The sequence below is a fragment of the Diabrotica undecimpunctata genome, chromosome 2, assembly GCF_040954645.1.
Source record: "Diabrotica undecimpunctata isolate CICGRU chromosome 2, icDiaUnde3, whole genome shotgun sequence".
NCBI classification, from domain to species: Eukaryota; Metazoa; Arthropoda; class Insecta; order Coleoptera; family Chrysomelidae; genus Diabrotica; species Diabrotica undecimpunctata.
In genome coordinates, this window is record NC_092804.1 from 137,385,288 (window position 1) to 137,404,510 (window position 19,223).

The window sequence follows — 19,223 nt, forward strand, 5'->3', positions numbered from 1 at the left end:
CCAATTTTATAATTGGAGGGTCACGAATATAGCCATGTTCTAAAAGATGGTGTTATTCCTTTTTTTATGTGTTTTCGATATTTTTCTCTGGTGGTGGAAATACTAATATCAGCGCTTTCTTTCTTATGTAGTTTTTAGTTACAAATTTTAGACCATAATACTACAAATCCAATCATTACGTCTGAAATTTTAAATGTTCTTGAAATTTGCATAAGCCAGGAGTACTTTGAATTTATTAATCAAATATATATAAATAACAGTGCAGGACTTACAATGGGTAATCCTAAGCCCATTGCTATCAGATATTCTCATGGACCATCTAGAAACAAAGACGATGTACTGGTATATTTTACAGGAGCTAACAGACAACTTGATCAATTCTTATCGTATATTAATTAATTCCATCGTCATATTGAATTCACAATAGAAATAGAACAGAATTAATCCATAAATTTTCTAGATTTAAAAATTATCAGACTTAAAAACAAACATGAGTTCTCCGTATTCCATAAACCTACCCATACTGACACAACTATATGCAATTCATCATCTCACCCTACACAACATAAATTGGCTGCCTACCATAGCATGTTACATAGATTAATAGAAATTCCCATGTCAAAAAATAACTTCGAGATAGAACTGAATATCATTAAGCAAATAGCAGTAAACAATGGGTACAACGAACACACAATCAATAAAATTTAAAGTCAAAGACTACATAAGAAATCCTTAAAATTGGTATTTCCACCACCACAGAAAAAATCCAGTACATTCTGCTCGATTACATATGCAGGCAGGATGTCAACAAAAATAGTCAAACACATAAAAAAGAAAGGAATAACACCAGCTTTTAGAACAAACAACAACTTATACAAATATATTACAAACAACAAGAGCCAAATGAAAAAGCAATTACACAGCGGTATATACAAACTTAAATGTGACGAATGTCCAACAACTTACATCGGTAAAACTGGTAGACCTTTTAACAAACGCACAGCAGAACATAAAAGGGCTTTCAATAATAGAAAAACAGACTCTACGTACGCACTTCACCTTCTAGACCTTAATCATTCTTTTAATGACGAATTTTAAATTCTTCACATTCAGAATAAAGGCCTTAAGCTATCTTTATTAGAATCTATGGAAATCTACAAATTAAAAAATACAGATTTAATTCTGAATGACTAACTTGAGATGCACAGTTCTCCCCTTCTCAACTTATTCAGTTGAAGACTAAAAAGTATAAACACGTACCAAAAATAGATCACTTGAGAAAGGCACTCTGGCCGAAACAGCTATAATGATAATAATTTAAAAAAAATTTTGTAGAAGTTTTGAAAACAAAAGTTTTAAGTGTTTTATTGTTAGATAAAATAAATTTCCATCAAGTAACGGTCGAATCCATCACTTATAGACAAATTTTTAATTATGTCTGTATTTCACTTGAGGTACTAAATTTTTCTTTTCGAAGCCTGTTTTGTAAATTTTTATGTTTTCATACTTTATGAATTCAATAGAAATTTGATCAAAATTCATTTTAAAAATATGTAAGAATTGTTGTTTTCTAAAATTTTAAAAAATTTTTTAACAAACATACATTTTAAATTATAATTCAAAATTAATTGCCTATATTTTAGTCCCCTTAACTATAAACAACACTGCACTGAAATGCAATACTTCAGTTCCTGGTAGCATTATCTAAGTATCTATAGTCCAATGCGATCAAATGATCAGAACTTTAAGCTTAGCTCGTACCCAATTGCACATTTCCGCTGGCAGTTCAAATAGCACGAGTAAGAGGAGTCACAAGGGATATATGTTGCTACACTTCAGGGTAGAGTTTAATCTGTCTGGAATCCGACAATGGAAAATTCATCCGACTGAGAGATATTCTCCCGGTTGAAGCCTATTTTAAGCCCCGCTTGTTTGTGGAGACATCGAGTAGTGCAGTAGTTTTTAACTTTTTTAGTGAGTCACAATCGCTTGATTTGAAATATGAATTCTCGCACCATCTTACTTATCATTTAAGAGAGAACAAAAGCGTTACCTTGGGGAAAAATGTAAACAAATTTAGCCTAAATGGTTTACCCAATTAAAATGGTGAAAATTGCTCTCAATTCTAATAAAAAACCGAAAGTATTCTAATGCAGTACATAAATAAATCTAACTCGCTTAACTTTCAGCTCCCTAGACCAGTGGTCGCCAACCTCTTCAATGTGTTGAGCTACTTTGTTAATTTTGGAATAAACAGCGAGCTACCCACACGGAAGCCACGTAACGCAACGTAAATGAAATAATCCACAGTTAATCTATCATTATATGTATTTATTTTACTGTTTAACTGGTAATACATAATACATAGGTACTAATAATAAACTAATAACAAAATAACTAATATTACTAGTACGTACTTGTTCATAGCTACATTCCTACCTATCAAACGAAGGTATTTGAAAAATAAACACAAACTTTTATCCAGCCAGAACGGCATGTCACGTATAATTTAAAAATAGTTAATAATAACAACAAAAAAGTAACGCACTATCATAAACATAAACATTGAAAAATAAAAAAGCACGTTTAATGAGAAGGTAGCAATTTTTTAATGTTTGCAGTATAATTTGATGCAGCCGTTCGAATACAATTATCCAAATGTTCATCTGTAAGTCGATTGCGATATTTGTTCTTAATAAACTTCATATTGGAAAAAGAAGATTCACACCAATAGGTTGAACTGAATAATGCTTTCACTTTCAAGGCATCATGGAATAGAACTGAATATTTGTCTTTACTTACAATAGGCCAGATACATTCAGTACTTGAGACTAACGATTTTAAGGCTAAATTATTTTGAAACTCAATGACTTCCATTTCTGTTGCAGCGATGTCTTCGCCAAAGTTCTGCATAACACAAGCTGCAAACTGCTGGATATCAATTTCCATAAAAGGTGATACAACAAACTTCGCTACTAAAGCCATTTCATTGAAATCCTTAAAACGATTTTTGAAGTTACTTTTCAGGGTAGAAATTATTTCTACATATTTGTTGTCATAGGGTTCTAATGGATTTTGAGATATTTTTTCTGAAAGAATAGGAAAATGCTTGGAATCGCTGTTAATTAGGTTTTGTTCCCAAAACTCCAGCTTTTTGATAAATGCTTTTATATCAGAAATCATTTCCGCTAGTTCTTTGTCTCTCCCCTGAAGCTGCAAATTAAGTTCGTTTAATTTCTCTGTAATGTCCACGAGAAAACCAAAATCTCTAAGCCAGATTGAATTTTCTAGTTCCGGAGTCGGTTCATCGCGTTGTTTGAAAAATTGAACTATGCCAGATAGGACATCATTAAAACGTTTCAGCACCCGTCCTCTACTTAACCATCGGACTTCAGAGTGAAGGAGTAGTTCCCCGTATTGACAGTCAACTTCATCGGCCAAGGTTCTGAATAATCTTCTTTGTAACGCTTGAGCTCTAATCTTGTTCACAATTTTTACCACCAGTTTGATAACGTTGTTTAGTTTTAGGAAATTTCCACATATTTTAGTTTTATTTCCACATAAGAATTTAAAATAAATTTTGTGGAAGTTTTGAAAACAAAGTTTTCAGTGTTTTATTGTTACATAAAATGAATTTCCATAAAGTAACGGTCGAATCCATCAATTATTTTTGTTGTTCTCTACTAACCCAACCGCTGGACGTTGGTTACGCGTTCAGTTTTAAACTAAGCGCAATGTCGCCGCGCCGTGCGTATTTATCCCGTTCAAAGCAATCCAGATCGTTCTCGAACACTAACGCGCTGGTCTGGCTGGTCGGTTCTATAAATAGCCGATTCTAGCTTGACGGCGTCAGGGGCAGATCGCTCACCGCAACGTTGCCGCTGTTTATGTTTAATATTATGACAATTAGATTTTTTGTGGAATTTTCGGAAGCTTCTCTGATTTTTGCAGTTTGTATTTTTTAAATTAAAATCGTTGTGAGAGCTACCAGAATTGCCTCAGCGAGCTACCGGTAGCTCGCGATCGACAGGTTGGCGACCACTGCCCTAGACTATCAAATGATAAAAACTAAAATGTAATTTTTGGTTTTTTTAACGATATCTCCTGTTCTAACCATAGTAAGAGTTTATTTTATTTTTCATTTGGAAGGTTTTTTATTCTCTACAGCAGCGGTTCTCAGCCTTTTAGCACTGGCGCCCCCTTTGAGCACTGAAGACAGCTCACGCCCCCCTCCATTCAATAATTGGTTGGTTCAAGTTAAAACAGTGAAATTGTGAAACTGACGATACTAACTCTACATTAGCAAAAGTTGGGATGCAAAATAAAAATCCAGATATATTTAAATACGAAAGTTTATTTGATGTCTCATTAAACTTAACATTGTTTATTTATTTGAGAAAAAGTATAATCAAAAAATCAAATACGCATATAAACTTGAAAGTCTTATATGAGTGTTTTTGCACTTTCAATGTGAGGGTTGGCATTGTCTGTTCTTGACAAGTTTTTCGATATTCGGTTGAAACTGTGTCAGAGCACACCTCAAGTCACTTTCAACATCCAGCCTTGAACGGTATTTTGATTTTATATACGTCAATGGAGAAATACCAGATTCGCAAAGATATGTAGATGAAAACTGGACTAATAACTTCGCAGATACTAAAGCCACTTCTGGGTAAACAGGAAAGTGGGTTAACCAAAATTCTTCCAAGTCCTTGTTTGCAAAATCTGCTCTTGCTTGTGAATCACATTTTAGGTCAATTTCCTGCTCTTGAAGGTTAACTGGAAGAATGTCAACTTCGATATGAAAAGGATCTCTTGTCAACTTAAATCCCCAGTTTTCGGAACTAACATCTGGAAAGTACTTTCGAATTTGATTTTTCAGTTCTTCCAAATACCGTGATATGACGTCTTTCAAATCCGAAACTAGATGTAGTGGAAGGGTTTGAATATCATCGAGGAGGTCGTTCAGTTTAGGAAAAGAGGAAAAGTTTGGCTTGGAACTGTGAAGGCGGCGTTGCCAAAGCGATATTTTTTTTATAAACCCCTAAATTGCATCATAAGGAGGATACACAGACGCACTGTACGTGAAATCAAATCTTAACTGTTTTTTTTTTTTTTTTCATTTATTCCGATATACTCTGTACGAGTACTAGAAACCAATTCGTTAAGGATTTTTGCTTAGTGTAGGAGATATGTTATGGAATGCAATTCTTAGATTCCCCATGTCTCTAATACCATCTTTATCAACGTCTGTTTTGCCTTGCAATTCTTAGAAGGCACAGATTAAAGCAAAAATCTGAATTTGGTTTCGAAAATTAGTTTACGAATTTTAATATAAGATCTATTTGCGTCTATACGAAGCCATGTTAGAGTTGCTTCCTAAGACAGAAAAGATTTATTTTCACGTTTAGAGCGACTGTGAATAGCCGTCTCTGAAGAGCCCTATTAGGGCGAAATACGTATAAGGCGTATACACAGACGCACTGTACGTGAAATCAAATCTTAACTGTCTTTTTCTTTTTGCATCATAAGTATTTAAGATGTTTTTACGGCATTGAAGCTTCAGATTCGGGACATTAAGTGTCTCAAAAAAGTCAGACAAATAAGCCAAGTAAAAGATATTTTTATCATCTGTAAATCTTCTGTGAAGATCTTCTTGTTTTGAAGTCATTAACAAAATTTCGACTTCTGACTTTAAATTGAATAATCTTGCAAGCATATTTCCTTTGGATAACCACTGGATTTCTGCGTGAAACAGGAGGGTTTCCTGATCACTATTCAGTTCTTGACATATTGCCTGAAAGAACCTAGTATTTAATGCGCTGCATTTGATGTGGTTAACTATTTTAATTGTTAAGTTTAATGTGACGTTGAGAGGTTCAGGTAAAGTCTGACTAGCTAAAGCTTGTCTGTGAATAATGCAGTGAGAACCAATTATCCTAGGGTTCTTCTTTTTTGCCAATTACATAAATCCAGATCGACATCCTGCCATGGCTTGGCCCCCATCAGTATATATGCCAATTACTTTTTCCCATGGAAGTTCATTGATTACTTAAAAATCTTTAAGAGCAGAAAATATGTCAAGGGCTTTAGTTGTTGTTTCAAGAAATGTTGAAAACAATATTTCCTCCAGGAACCGTTTTCTATCAATAAATCAACAGTAAAACAATAATTGGGCATGCTTTGAAATATCAGTTGTTTCGTCACACTGCAAAGAAAAAAACGGTGAACCTTTTAATTTTTGCAATAGTTGATTTTTCAAATCCAGAGCCATGTCATCAATTCTACGTTTTACTGTGTCGTTTAAGAGAGAAATTTTTCTACTTTCTTACCACTGTCTTCACTAAGTACAGTACTAAAAGCAGTAAGTAAACAAGGTTTAATTAGTGACTCACCAGTAGTATGTGGTTTCTTGTCTTTAACTATCAAAAGTGCTATTTTGTATGATGCTTCCACAGCTTTCTCATTTTCAACACAAAAATTTGCAATAGAGTCAAGTTTCATACGTTTTAGGCTGCTTTTTTTTTGGTAATAAAAAATTCTGGGCCTTTATCTTTCAAAGAAGAATGGTTTGTAATTAGATTCAGTTCCGAACGTCCGGGGCGCATTGCATCATTACTAAGAACAGCTTGGTCGTTGACACACTGAGGTAAATGACTGCCGTTTTTCTCCATAAATGTAAAACCATACTTGATATAATCGTCTGAATACAATCTTTTTTTTTTTGAAGTGACTTTTTGGAAGCCATTTTCAAAGCTGTTACACAACACTATTAAATAATTCACAAACAATCATTAAATAAAGATTACACTGATTTCTAGAAACAGCACAAAGACGCTGTCGACTGAGACTGACGCGTGAGAAGGAGTCACTGAACTGGAGCCAGGAGTGCTTGCAATACAGTGTTGGTAAATATACTTTGCGCTCCTACAATGTTGCCATACACAAGACTGTCGTGTTTAACTCAGGTTGTGTGTTTGAGTAAAATGATTTTAATCACGTTTAAATAAAGAAATACTTCTAAACAAAATAAAAATACGAAATACAAAATATTTTGTTTTTTAACAAAATATACGTTTTTTAATTTTTGTTTTCCTTGTACCCTCACGCCTCCCCTGAAATTCTCTTACGCCCCCGTAGAGGGGCGCGCCCCCAGGTTAGAGACTACTGCTCTACAGGATAGTTGTTTTTCAAAATTTATATATATTTATATATAAATAAGCTTTCATGTGACAGTTGGGACAAACAATAACATAACCCAACTAAATTTTTATTTCTTAAATAAGGAAAGAGACTTTCTTTCCTTGTTTAATTCGGCCTCTCAAAATGGCACTTCCCGTCTAACAATAATTTCGCCCCCACTACCTTTACCTTCCCTCTTCTGTCTTTTTGCTCAATGAGTATTATACAGTCAACCTTTTAAAGCCATAACTCAAAATTATAATTTTTTGTAGTTGTGGCACTATTGAACTAGATGTGCGATATAGCACTGGTGGAACTTTGCTAGGCACGAAATTAGCAATTAAAAAACAATGGGTTGCTATAAAGTTACTATTAAAAACTCTTCAGGAAACTCTGAAATCTCTGAAATAAAAAACTCTATAAAATGGAGTTTTAATGGAATGTTTAATTTGAAGATTGCTTAACTTAAAATATTAATTTTTCTCTGAGTTATCGACCATTGAAAATAGCTATTTTCGCGCTTTTTAAAACCTTAAATTGTCTATAACTCGAAAATACTGCATTTAAGAGAAAAGTTACTAACATTTTTTGTTAAGAATGAGCCAATTAAACTAAAAAACTTGCTACAGTTAAAAAAAATTCTGAAACCATTTTTCACCATAATTTTCTCTTGGCAATACCCACTTTTGTTATAAGAGGACTATTTTAAGTAAGATTATTAATTTAAACTTTCAGAACTTATAATTTCTTATAATATATATAGTGATTTTGCCCGTCGCATGTGGTGGGAGATCCAATCTACAGTCAGAGTCATCTAGTCACTAATTAAGTTAAAAAAACGGCGATTCTTTTTGTCTTAGATAGAAAGAGAGGACAGGTAACGTTCATTTAATAAACCTTCGAAAAGTGAAGTCAGTTTCGATGTGACCGCATGTTTTGTGACCTTACGTTGCCCATTACTACCTCTGCAGGGTTACCAGGTCTATTGATTTTTCAGTAGATCTAGTGATTTCAATTTCAATTTACTGATATACACTATATCGATCTACTAAAAAATATGTAATGATAAAATGATGTTCAAAAAGTGTTCATTATGTCAGTGTTAAATTATGAATTAAAAAAATCTATTTATTGATATATATCCATTATTCTCAATCTACTGAAGGAAATAAAATATGAACTGGCAACTTTTCTGGTGCCGATTTAGGCTTCAGTTAATTCCATACGATTACGAGTCCCCTTTATTTCCTTGTCTAAGCTTTTTGTATTATCATACTACACATTTTAACTGTCAAAGCCCTCTATACAGTTATAACGAAAAAATTCTTATTTTTTACTTGATTGGTCTATTAGTATTGTTTCGTGTTTTAAATAAAAAGAATGGTGTCAAATACAGTTCGTGTTATTACTACACAACTACAATAACTGCAACTACTACAACTGCTTAGATGTAACTCATATTTCTCAAAGAGTTATTTGTATAAACTCTAACGAGGAATTTCCAGGAAGAAAAAACTTGTCTTCTTTAGCTCTACGGTGTAGAAGATATGAGGAACCTAAGAGTCATAAGATGGGCAACAGTAGCGTAAGTAAGACTATGTATTTCGGATTACAAATTATACATGAATGCCCATCATTGAGTGTGAGACACGTATTAAGATACGTATTGTAGCACACCTACTGAACTTATTCAACCATATTTATATTATATACCATTCATTATCACCATATTTATCATACCCAGTTTTTCTCAACGTCACATATATACATATATCTCATGTTAAGAACCACTAGAGTCTGGTGATTGTAAATAACTCGGAGTTGTGTTGGAAATTCGTTGCTAAAAACAAGTTCAAATAAAATAATGAGATCTAAGTTTCGGCTTTTGTGTGTACGATAATGACAGAGTACAGCTATGGGCAAAGTTGTTATTTATTAAACGTTGAATCCAATTAAGAGTTGTTTGGTTCAGCAGCCCTAGGTATTACATTACCAGAATTAATTCAAAATGTTAGGAGACAAACTTTTCTTTGTATTGTATATTTTAAGAAAGTTTACATAAACAAGACGTAATACAGGCCTGAAATGGAAGTTTTGTTGAATTTTAAACCAGAAGTTATACAATTTTAATGTTTCATCTTTTACTGTTCTAAAAGTAGTTTAAAATGGGTTAACTTGATTTCATAATTATGAAATCTAAATATTCTTTGTATAATTAATAAGTCAGTTTCAGCATCTTATTAAATAATTATTTATTCTTAATAGGTACAACGAAACAGTGTTTTCAAATAAGAACTACATGACATATATTAAGGAAGAACCCGCTTATTTTATTAAAATCATGATTAACCACCCACAGGGTTTTTAGAAAACCACAATTTTGAAAAATCTTATTTCCAAATGCATTTACCATTAGAAATTGATCCCTAATATGTTCAATGATTATATTAATGCCACGTACCATATACATTACATTAATAACACAAAATATATATATATATATATATATATATATATATATAAATATATATATATACAATAACATATATATACATACATATATATATATATATATATATATATATATATATATATATATATATATAATTGAGTTGGTAAAGTATGGACCAAAAATATTACATGAGATGTTGGTACAACTATTTAACAAATGCTGAATAGGACAAAATATCCCTGATGATTGGAATGCTGGATACATCAGCTCAATATTCAAGAAAGGAAATAAACGCAAATGCTCTAATTATACGGGAATAACTGTTATCAGCTCAGTGGGTAGGTTGTACGATCGAATAATAAAAGAAAGAATAGAAAATCAGAATACGAAGACATAGAAGAACAAAATAGATTTCATGCAGGAAGATCGTGCATTGATGGTATATTCGTTCTGCAGCAGGTAATCGAAAAACGGAAGGCAAGATATCTATCTACCCACCTATTGTTTGTAGATTTAGAGAAGGCATACGATATGGTACCTTTGAAAAAACTGTTTTAAACATTGACGAAAGTAGGTCTCAGTAGAGGGTATGTGGATGCTATCGCAAATATATACAAAAATGCAAGAAGTGTCGTTAAAGAAGAAAATTTTATATCTGAATCATTTCCAATAACAAAGGGGCTTAAACATGGATGTTGTCTATCTCCGAACCTATTTAAAATATATATTGAATCATCGCTAGACCAATGGAGGAAACAAGTATCCGGAATGGGAATAGACATAGGCGGTAGTAAATGTCTAACAACTTTATTTTTCGCAGATGATCAGGTAGTCGTAGCGAATGATGAGGAAAACATGGACTACATGTTTAGAAAACTAAAGAAAGAATATGAAAAATGGGGCCTCAATGTGAATATGTCACAGAAAGAATATATTAAAATAGGAGATGATGAACAATATCCAGAGTTAGAAAATAGAAGCACAAAAACATGCAATGAATATAAATATCTCGGATCTATAATATCTAAAGAAGGCACTACCAAAAGAGATATCGAAAACAGAACGCAGCAGGGAAAAAAACGGTAAACATTCTAAACTCTCTACTATGGTCTAAAGATATTATGCTAGAGCCTATTATGACTTATGCAGAAGTTTGGCAGATCACGAAAAAAGATAGAAAAAGAATAGAAGTAGTAGAAATGGATTTTCTAAGGAGAGCGTGAGGTGCATCCAAAAAAAGATCATATCAGGAATGAAGATATTAGAAGGAGGACAAATACTGTATATTCCAGTGTAGACAGAATTAAAACGAGACAACTAGTGTGGTATGGTCACGGTGAAGAGAATAGATGAAGATAGATGGCCAAAGAAAGCTTTAAATTATATACAACAAAGAAGAAGAAGGGGAAGGCCTGGGAAGAAAATGAGGTTTACCCTCCGGACGCTGACACTCACGTGAGGCATGGGTATGTGTTGCCTGAAGTTAAATCTAATAAAATATTAAACATCACTCACTTTTAAACAACAACATGTACATTTTTTGGTAACTTAAATTTTTTTGTAAAGGGTTGTACCCTAATATTTTGGTGGCTCAGGCATGTTAACCTGTAAGTATAACCATTTTGCTTTTTTTAACCTTAGTCAAAATTTCAATCACGTTTGCTTTAAATGGTTTATACTTATTTTAGGCTTTTTAACCTGATGATGGAATTATTATTCCAAAACGTTTGTGTTTTTTGATGTAGCCCTTTTAAGGGCTTTTTTAAATATACCTACATACAAAGATTTAAACCTCTTTTTGTTTTATCTATATTGTAATATTGTCTTTGATTGATCGGACAAGATATGAAAGTTTTGTTGGGTAAATTAAATATTGTATTTATTCCTCTTGATTTAAGAATTTTCTCAATTTTGTCAATGACACCTTTGATGTAAGGAAGAAAAGATTTCATATGATGAGGGCCTCAGTCTTTGGGTCGAGATTAAGTGTGCTGTGAATGAGGGCTTATTTTAAACTAGAGAGCTTATCATCATCATCATCAACTTGCATCATCGCAAAGGCGTATTGATCTCAATTGTGGCTTAATCCTACACAAACATAATATTTAATTCAGTTAACAACTTGCAAAACTATTTAAAAAGCGCCCTAACCTCTTTAACTCCGACAAAAAGCGAATAGTCAAAAAAACAGCGACATGCATGACAGATCGACTCATCATTTATATTGGTATCGCTGTAAGCTATCAGATTCAACGGAATATCGAAATTATGAGAGCAGAATTTTGAACATTTTCATAGTTTGCCCTATAAAAAAAAGCTTTTTGTTTTATAGCACGTTAATATTTCGGTGTCTATAGCTAAAGATTCGTCGGTCCAGTTTAATAATAAAATTGACACACACACTTTCTTCAAGGCTTCGCTTTCAAACTAAATAGTTTACAGTTTATTCGATCTTCTTAAAAAAGTCCGTTAAGTATTTGATGAATGTTGTTTTTGCTTCCTTTTTGCGGTACTAGTATCACTTGAACGAGTCTATGTATAATCTATGCACCTTTTGTTCAGAACAATCAAATACTACAAAAAACTTGTGACAAAAATAAATTTACGAGAAAGGCAGTGTAAAAATTTCTAAAGTAGAAAAAGAGACAAAAAGAAGAAGAAAAAGTATATCCTTGATCTTTGCAAATTCTGAAATGTTTAACCTAAAAATCCAATACGTTAAAATACTTGTCCTAATCGACTAAATTCCGACGAAACTAGGAACACGTAATCAGAGTCTCTCCCAGAAATGACGGTTTCTCCCCAAAGTATTTGTTACGTCAATGTTTCATGCAGGAATTTCATTTTCCAGTTATAAATTTTAGACATCCTAGATGTTCTCATTATCGCGACATTGCCAGCTTGCCGTAATCCTCCCTTAAGAAGATTAAATGCCAAAATGCACTTCAGCTATGAAGAGTTATTATTAACCACTTTGATTATGCTTGTAGTTAGTGAAAACACTAATGTGTCTATGAGGGTAAACGGTTTGAAACATATATTATTTGTGTGAAAATTCGTTTGGTTTTACTTAAAATAATAAAAAAATAAAAATATTTGATAGATTTTATCCATACTTGATAAATATTTAGTTAATAAATAATGAACACTTAAAGTGCATTACTGTAGTATGATTCTAAGACACTGGTATACATACAGAGCAATAGAAAAAAAATTGTTATTATAGTAGACTTGAAATATCTAACTTATGTATATAATTCCCGTTTTCTACAAAATACAAATTTAAAGAAAATAATATAATTAATATAAAAAATGTTTAAGCTCTTTTGGTTGCTTTTATAACACATGTATATGTTGGATGAGCGGATTTCAGTACGACTTATTAAATGACCAAAGCACAAGTCAATCTAGTTCCTTCATAAGCACACTGAAAATTGTACCTTTTCAACATACTTTTAAGTTACGGTTCTAATACCGACTAAATATCATAACTTGACTTATGTTACAAGGTACCACAACGTGCAAAGGCATCAGTGTATGACTTATGTTATAATGAAATTGTAAAATGTGTACTTCATCTAATAAGCTCGGGCATATTATAAATAAATCGTAATGGATTCTACAAGGTCAAACGTTTTAAAATCACAGATAACACAGGTCTCTGTCTTATGTGACATTTTGTGTGTATACGTGGTGATATTACATATTGAACACTTTTTAAGCTAGTTATAATAGTTATCATTAAACAGCAGCATGTTGAAACAAAGAGAAAAAGGTTCAGTTAAAATTTGCAGGTGAAAAAAATGTACCTGTAAGCTTAATTTCAATGGGTCAATAATCATCTGCCTCATCAGTTCCGAGATCCGATAAAATATCCTCAGTATCAACCGTCGGCCGATGATTCAACGTCTTCAGATGAAAAAACTGTAGAACAGTTTATTCATCTGAAGACGTTGTCGTTCATCTGAGGACGTATCACGTTTATTAAAAAAAGATAAAAAAAATTAAACGTAACTTGGGTCTGGAATATAAAACGCTCAAAGGGAGAGAAATACCTGAGAGACGAGCTATAGAGTTAACAATATGTCGAATTAAATGCAAAGAACGATTATCAGCTGAGATACGGGAAGCTATATTTATAGAGTACTAGAAATTGGGATCGTATTCCAAACGTGCAGCATTTATGGGATCACTAATAGAAATTCAAGATAAAATTATAGGAAAACAGCGTACCCTTGATCCAGAAAAGCAAAATACAAATTATTTTTATTATAATACTTTTTGCTTGTCAATGGTACTCGTCAACCCGTTTGTCGAGGTTGTTTGTTAAAGATTTTGGATGAAAGTGAAAACTTCATAAAAACAGTGGCTTTAAAAAAAGAGCATCTGTTGCTGGTACACAGATTGATGATATGCGTGGCATTAATTTTACACCCAAACCTAAAATTTCAAATGAAAGACGAGAGATAAAAACTCATATAAAATCATTTCTGTCCTATGAAAGTCATTACACAAGAAACACTACTTCGAAGAAATATTTACCATCCCACTTAACATTACGAAGAATGCATGATCTGTACAAACAATGCCACCAAAATCCAGTTTCTATCAAGATCTATAGAGATGAATTCCACAAAATGAAACTATCATTTAAAAAGCCTCGAATTGATACTTGTTACTTGTGATAAGTTTCACATGCAAATACAACTTTGTTAAAACGAATAATCTAAAGCCGAATTTGTTGGTGAATATGACAGGCATAAAATATTAACAGATCAGGCATATCAGCATAAAATATTTGATACACAACTAAGTAAAGATGGCTTCACGGTGCAGACATTCACAATTGATTTACAGCAGTGTCTGCCCACATCATCATTAAGTTCCTGAATTGCTTTTTCTTCTTCTCATTGCGCCGTCTCCTTTCGAAGGTTGGCGATCCAAATGGCAATTGTAGTTTTGGAAACTGCTGCGCGAAAGATCTCTGCGGATGAGCGGTCGAACCATCTCCTCAGGTCTTTCAGCCACGAGTTCTGGCGTCTTCCTACTGATCTTTTGCCCTGTACTTTTCCTTCCAGTATAACTTGAGAATTGCTTTTTATAAAAGACAATTGTGGATTTACAACCTAACAATACATGATAACAGAACTGGAAAATTCTTGTGCTATGTGTGGTACGAAACCATTGCAGCTCGAGGGGCTAACTAAATTGCCTCCTGACAAAGTGCACAAAGTGGTTAAGTTACGAAAAAGATTTTGGTGTTATCTTATTCAAAGATTACTTACAAAGAGATATGCCGTTTAAATTCTTAAATCTGAAACGCAGGGGATCTGCTGCGATTCCTTTTACAATACCTGTAATTTCTAATCAGCCATTGCCAATTTCTAATGAGAAACGAAACGACTTGTTGTCACTGCTGGCCTTGATACCAGATATTTTTCATCAATTTTATAAAGATTTACCTTCAACAGAAAATTTGAGTAACACAGATCCAGATATTGTGGAAGATAATCAAGAACTCGAATTTTAAAGTGGCTATGTTAATAAATCATGTATAATTCTGTAGTAAACTTAAACACATAAGTCATTCTTTTATTTTGAACTAATGAACATAAGTCAGCTTATTATAGAAGGGAAAATAGAAGGCAGACGCGGCCTAATAAATAAGGAAAATAGAAGGTAGACGACAAATGACCTGGCTGCGCAACATCAAAGATTGGACAGGATTAGACTTTCAAAGTTTAATAAGGAAAGCCCAAAATAGGGAAGACTTTGCAGAGGTCATCGCCAACCTTCGCTAAGAAGACGGCACCTAAAGAAGAAGAAGAACATAAGTCAAATAAAAAACTTCATAACTGTTTTATGAATCTTATAACAAAAATTATCTGTTATCTAATTGCCAAAAAATCACAAATTACTTTTTTGTGTATCCTGAAAAGTACCTTATTTTGACTTATGTGCTTTATTCTGCAGACCCAAGAATTGTTTCATAGATTATTATATACCTTGCAATACTGTATATCACAAAATAATAGAAAAAACTAAGTAAGGGGGTTCCTTATCATCCAGATCCAACGTTTTATGCTGAAATCCAACGAAACGTGGAGTGCTACTCTTTGCTTCAATATTGCTGGTTGACGCTCCGTAAGATAGACCAGAACCGTCGACTTACGGTCGGTTCGGTGAGTCCAGTCATTTGTCAGTAAATCAACACGGTTCAAAAAAAGTCGAAAGCTAGTGCACAGCAGGTACTTAACTATAATGTGAAAATATTTCTACTAAAATATACCAACTTAAATATAAAATTCATGGAAATATTATAAGTATAAGGTATTCCTTGATTCTGGTAAATATAGTCCTACCCTATATTACAATTCTAGTCCTAATTATTATCACTGAATATTTATACATGTTAATAAAGTACAATTATTAATTTTAATTTATTTTTATGCACAAAATGTCCTCTAATATATATAACAAACGCTGGAGGTGTTTGAGGCACACAAAATTAACGAGGCGGCGTTTAAAGAATTCTGAAGGCACAATAAAAGGAATTACACGATACGGTAATGAAACTAACTGGCGACAAACAAGAAAGTTACCTTGCTAAACGATCTTTCTGTCAAAGAGTTCTCCAAGCAATTGCTGGCTATCGGTAATCCTATCGACGAATGGAATGGTTTGATTATGTTTCCGCCGAATTTTTGCCATTTCGTGTTAACGAAGAATGAGCTCATTCATAAAGTCTTCCATAACATCATCGCTAAACACAATAATGACAATTGGTTGAGTAAAAGAACAATTTTAGCAGCAAAGAACAGGAATATAGATGACTTAAGTTTATTAATTCAAAACTAAACCATTAGTCCAGTGCAATCCTTCAAATCTATTAACTGTGTAACAAACGAAGACGTGTGCGAAGACCACTGCAAGATTTACAACTTTACAGGTTTGGTTGGGTAGTCGTCATAATAAGAAAACTGAACCAACTAAAACTATGTAAAAGGACGCATTTGGAGATATGAAAATTCATAGGAGATAAAACACAAGCGATGATACTCGAGAGAAAATTTAAGGACCAGGAAGGATCAAGAACTCCGATGATACTAACCAATATGCCATTCGAATTTAATGGAATTTAATATCTATTCGTTTTGAATTCACCATGACATTAAACAAATGACACATCGCGTCATTTAATGTTTATGGACTAAATATAGAAAATCATTGTCTCTCTCATAGGCAATTGTTCCGTTATATTGACGAGTAGGCAAACCGTCCACGTGTCCGCGCCGGGCAACACAATAAAAAATATAGTATATCACAAGGTCCTTTAATGAAAATAATCGACACAATAATGCAACCCAGCTAGCTAATGGTTACATTGTTGATTCGTGAATTAGCTCTTTTTTTAACTGTTATTAAGCTTAATTAATTTAATATTAATATAAAAAAAAAGTTAATCGAACTCAGCTGATAATTGAACAGAAGATTTATTATTTTCTAAGTTCGCCAGGTCAGCTAGTATTTATATAATATTCTGTTAATTCTTCTTCATTTCATGATCTCATTTACGTATGGTCATATTTATTTATTTATTTATGAAAGTGTATGTACGATTAACGTTGCGGTATGTTAAAAATTTAGTATTCTCAATGAGACAGGCACACATATACTAAAACACCATACTCTTAACACAAATTGGTGTAAGAAGTAATCCTTTCAATCCAGTCATTGCAGTTAAGTGGCACATCTAGTGTGAATTTAATAGGGGATAACAGGCACTTAATTAGGCGGTGATGCAAGTTTATGTTCCTACACCAATCTATTGGCTTAATTAGAATATATCCTAGTGGTCCATCGGCATAATTACAGTTAGATATTCTATCAATAAATTAAAATGCGTAATACAATTATCATAATATAGATAAATAATATCTTTTCATTTCTTTCAAACTAGATTTAACGTAATTATTTTAAAATTAATTAGTAAGTTTTACATGAAAGTAAAACTTACTTGTAGATCAATAGACGAATTTATAATTAAAGAGTTAAAAAGACTTTGAATCTCAAAGGAGGATGCAGGATGTGTAACTAAAGCATATAGAAAAATAATACACACCAACAGATATTGGAATTACTAATTCAAACTACAACATAAACATTAAAAACGGGATAATCAAATCATGATATGATAGTATTTATTCTAGTAAAAAATGATTACACATTTTCGCTATCAAATAAGAAATTTAACATGTGGTGTGAATTCAAACAAAAACTTGTATACTGAAACTGACAATGGACCTTTTTATGTGTATATCGAAAATAAATAAGGTAATATAGGTAAATTGCATTGTATTGGAACAGCAAGAATAATAATTTGTTTGGTTCCGGAAATTCAAAATAATATTAATTAAATAATAGTTATAGGTGGAAATAAAGTCAAAGTAGAACTTAATTCTTGAGCAAGTGCAAATGAGCTACTAATGTCAGAAAATTTGGCCAGATCTTTTATGTATCTACTCTTTACAGTAGACTGGTAGATAATAACTTGGACTGTCCGTTAAATATGCCTATTTAAAATAATGCTGCGAAGGATAAAAACTTTTATTTAATGTATACACAGCAGAGCTGCATAGTTTGATGGATGACACTATAAAAGTTATACAGTACGCGGATGATATTTGTTTCTATACTGCCCATAGTTCATATGAACGATGTATTACAGATTTAGAGTATATTTTTTGCTGCATGCGTGATTGGTTACATACTATGGGTTTTAGTGTTTCACAGCAATAGACAGCGGTTATGTGTCTTACTAGGCACAGACTTAAAACACCTGATTTGTATACCATAGGCGATTCTACTATACCCATAGTGAAAGAATATAAATATCTTGGCATCTATATTGATAATAAACTCCTATGGACCAGCCACATAAAACACGTAAATCAAAAATGTGAGAAAGGGCTCAACATTCTGCGTGTAGTTTCGAAATATAAATGGGGTGCAGATGTTAAAATATCCCTTACTTTTTATAAGTTATACATCCGCTCAATAATGGATTATGGATGTACTATTTATGCCTCAACTAGCAAATCAAACTTATTAATCTTAGACAGAATTAAATATAAGGCAATTAAAAAAAGGCTAGGAACTATGATGTCGTCACCGAATTGTGCAGTTCTCGCTGAAGCACAAGAAACGCCTTGTGCCTTCGAAGAGAGTACTTAGCTAATAAACAGCTAATAAAGTATAGGACGTTTAGTACATTTATGGTCAAAAAAATATCAAATATAGCGGTCCAGAATCTTACAAACAAGTATTGGAGAATTAAAACGTCTCCCCCTCTTGCTGATGCTTTTATTGACACTGAGAGACATAAAGAACTAATACATAGTCAAAAAAATCCTATTTACGAAATCGATTTTGCAGCCTTAATATTTAAACCAACCATTATAATTCCAAACTATCCAGATAACATATTTCTATCGAAATTATTTTTCAAATCTATACTCTGTAATTTAGGAGAAAATAAAATCATCATCTATACGGATGGATCAAAAAAAATATTTAAAACAGGCTGTGC

The 19,223-nt window shown here is 32.6% G+C and overlaps 2 protein-coding genes across 4 annotated transcripts in view; both read right to left on the bottom strand.

Annotated features, from left to right (window-relative positions):
• The window catches only part of LOC140434935 (uncharacterized), an 810,654-nt gene that overhangs the window by 372,127 nt on the left and 419,304 nt on the right, over positions 1-19,223 (bottom strand). The window lies entirely within an intron of this gene.
• Positions 4,466-18,510, bottom strand: LOC140433933 (zinc finger BED domain-containing protein 5-like). The gene is made up of 2 exons (XM_072521905.1): positions 18,406-18,510; positions 4,466-5,044 (listed from the first exon to the last, which is right to left on the bottom strand). Exons 1-2 carry the CDS (start codon positions 18,508-18,510, stop codon positions 4,466-4,468), a joined length of 684 nt encoding a protein of 227 aa, XP_072378006.1.

Excerpts from the sequence above, each read along its gene's own strand:
- LOC140433933 (XM_072521905.1), bottom strand. The coding sequence starts at position 18,510 with ATGGGTATAGTAGAATCGCCTATGGTATACAAATCAGGTGTTTTAAGT. Across the intron at positions 5,045-18,405 it reads GTGAAACACTAAAACCCATA|GGGTTTATAAAAAAAATATC; the intron begins GTATGTAACCAA and ends GATGCAATTTAG.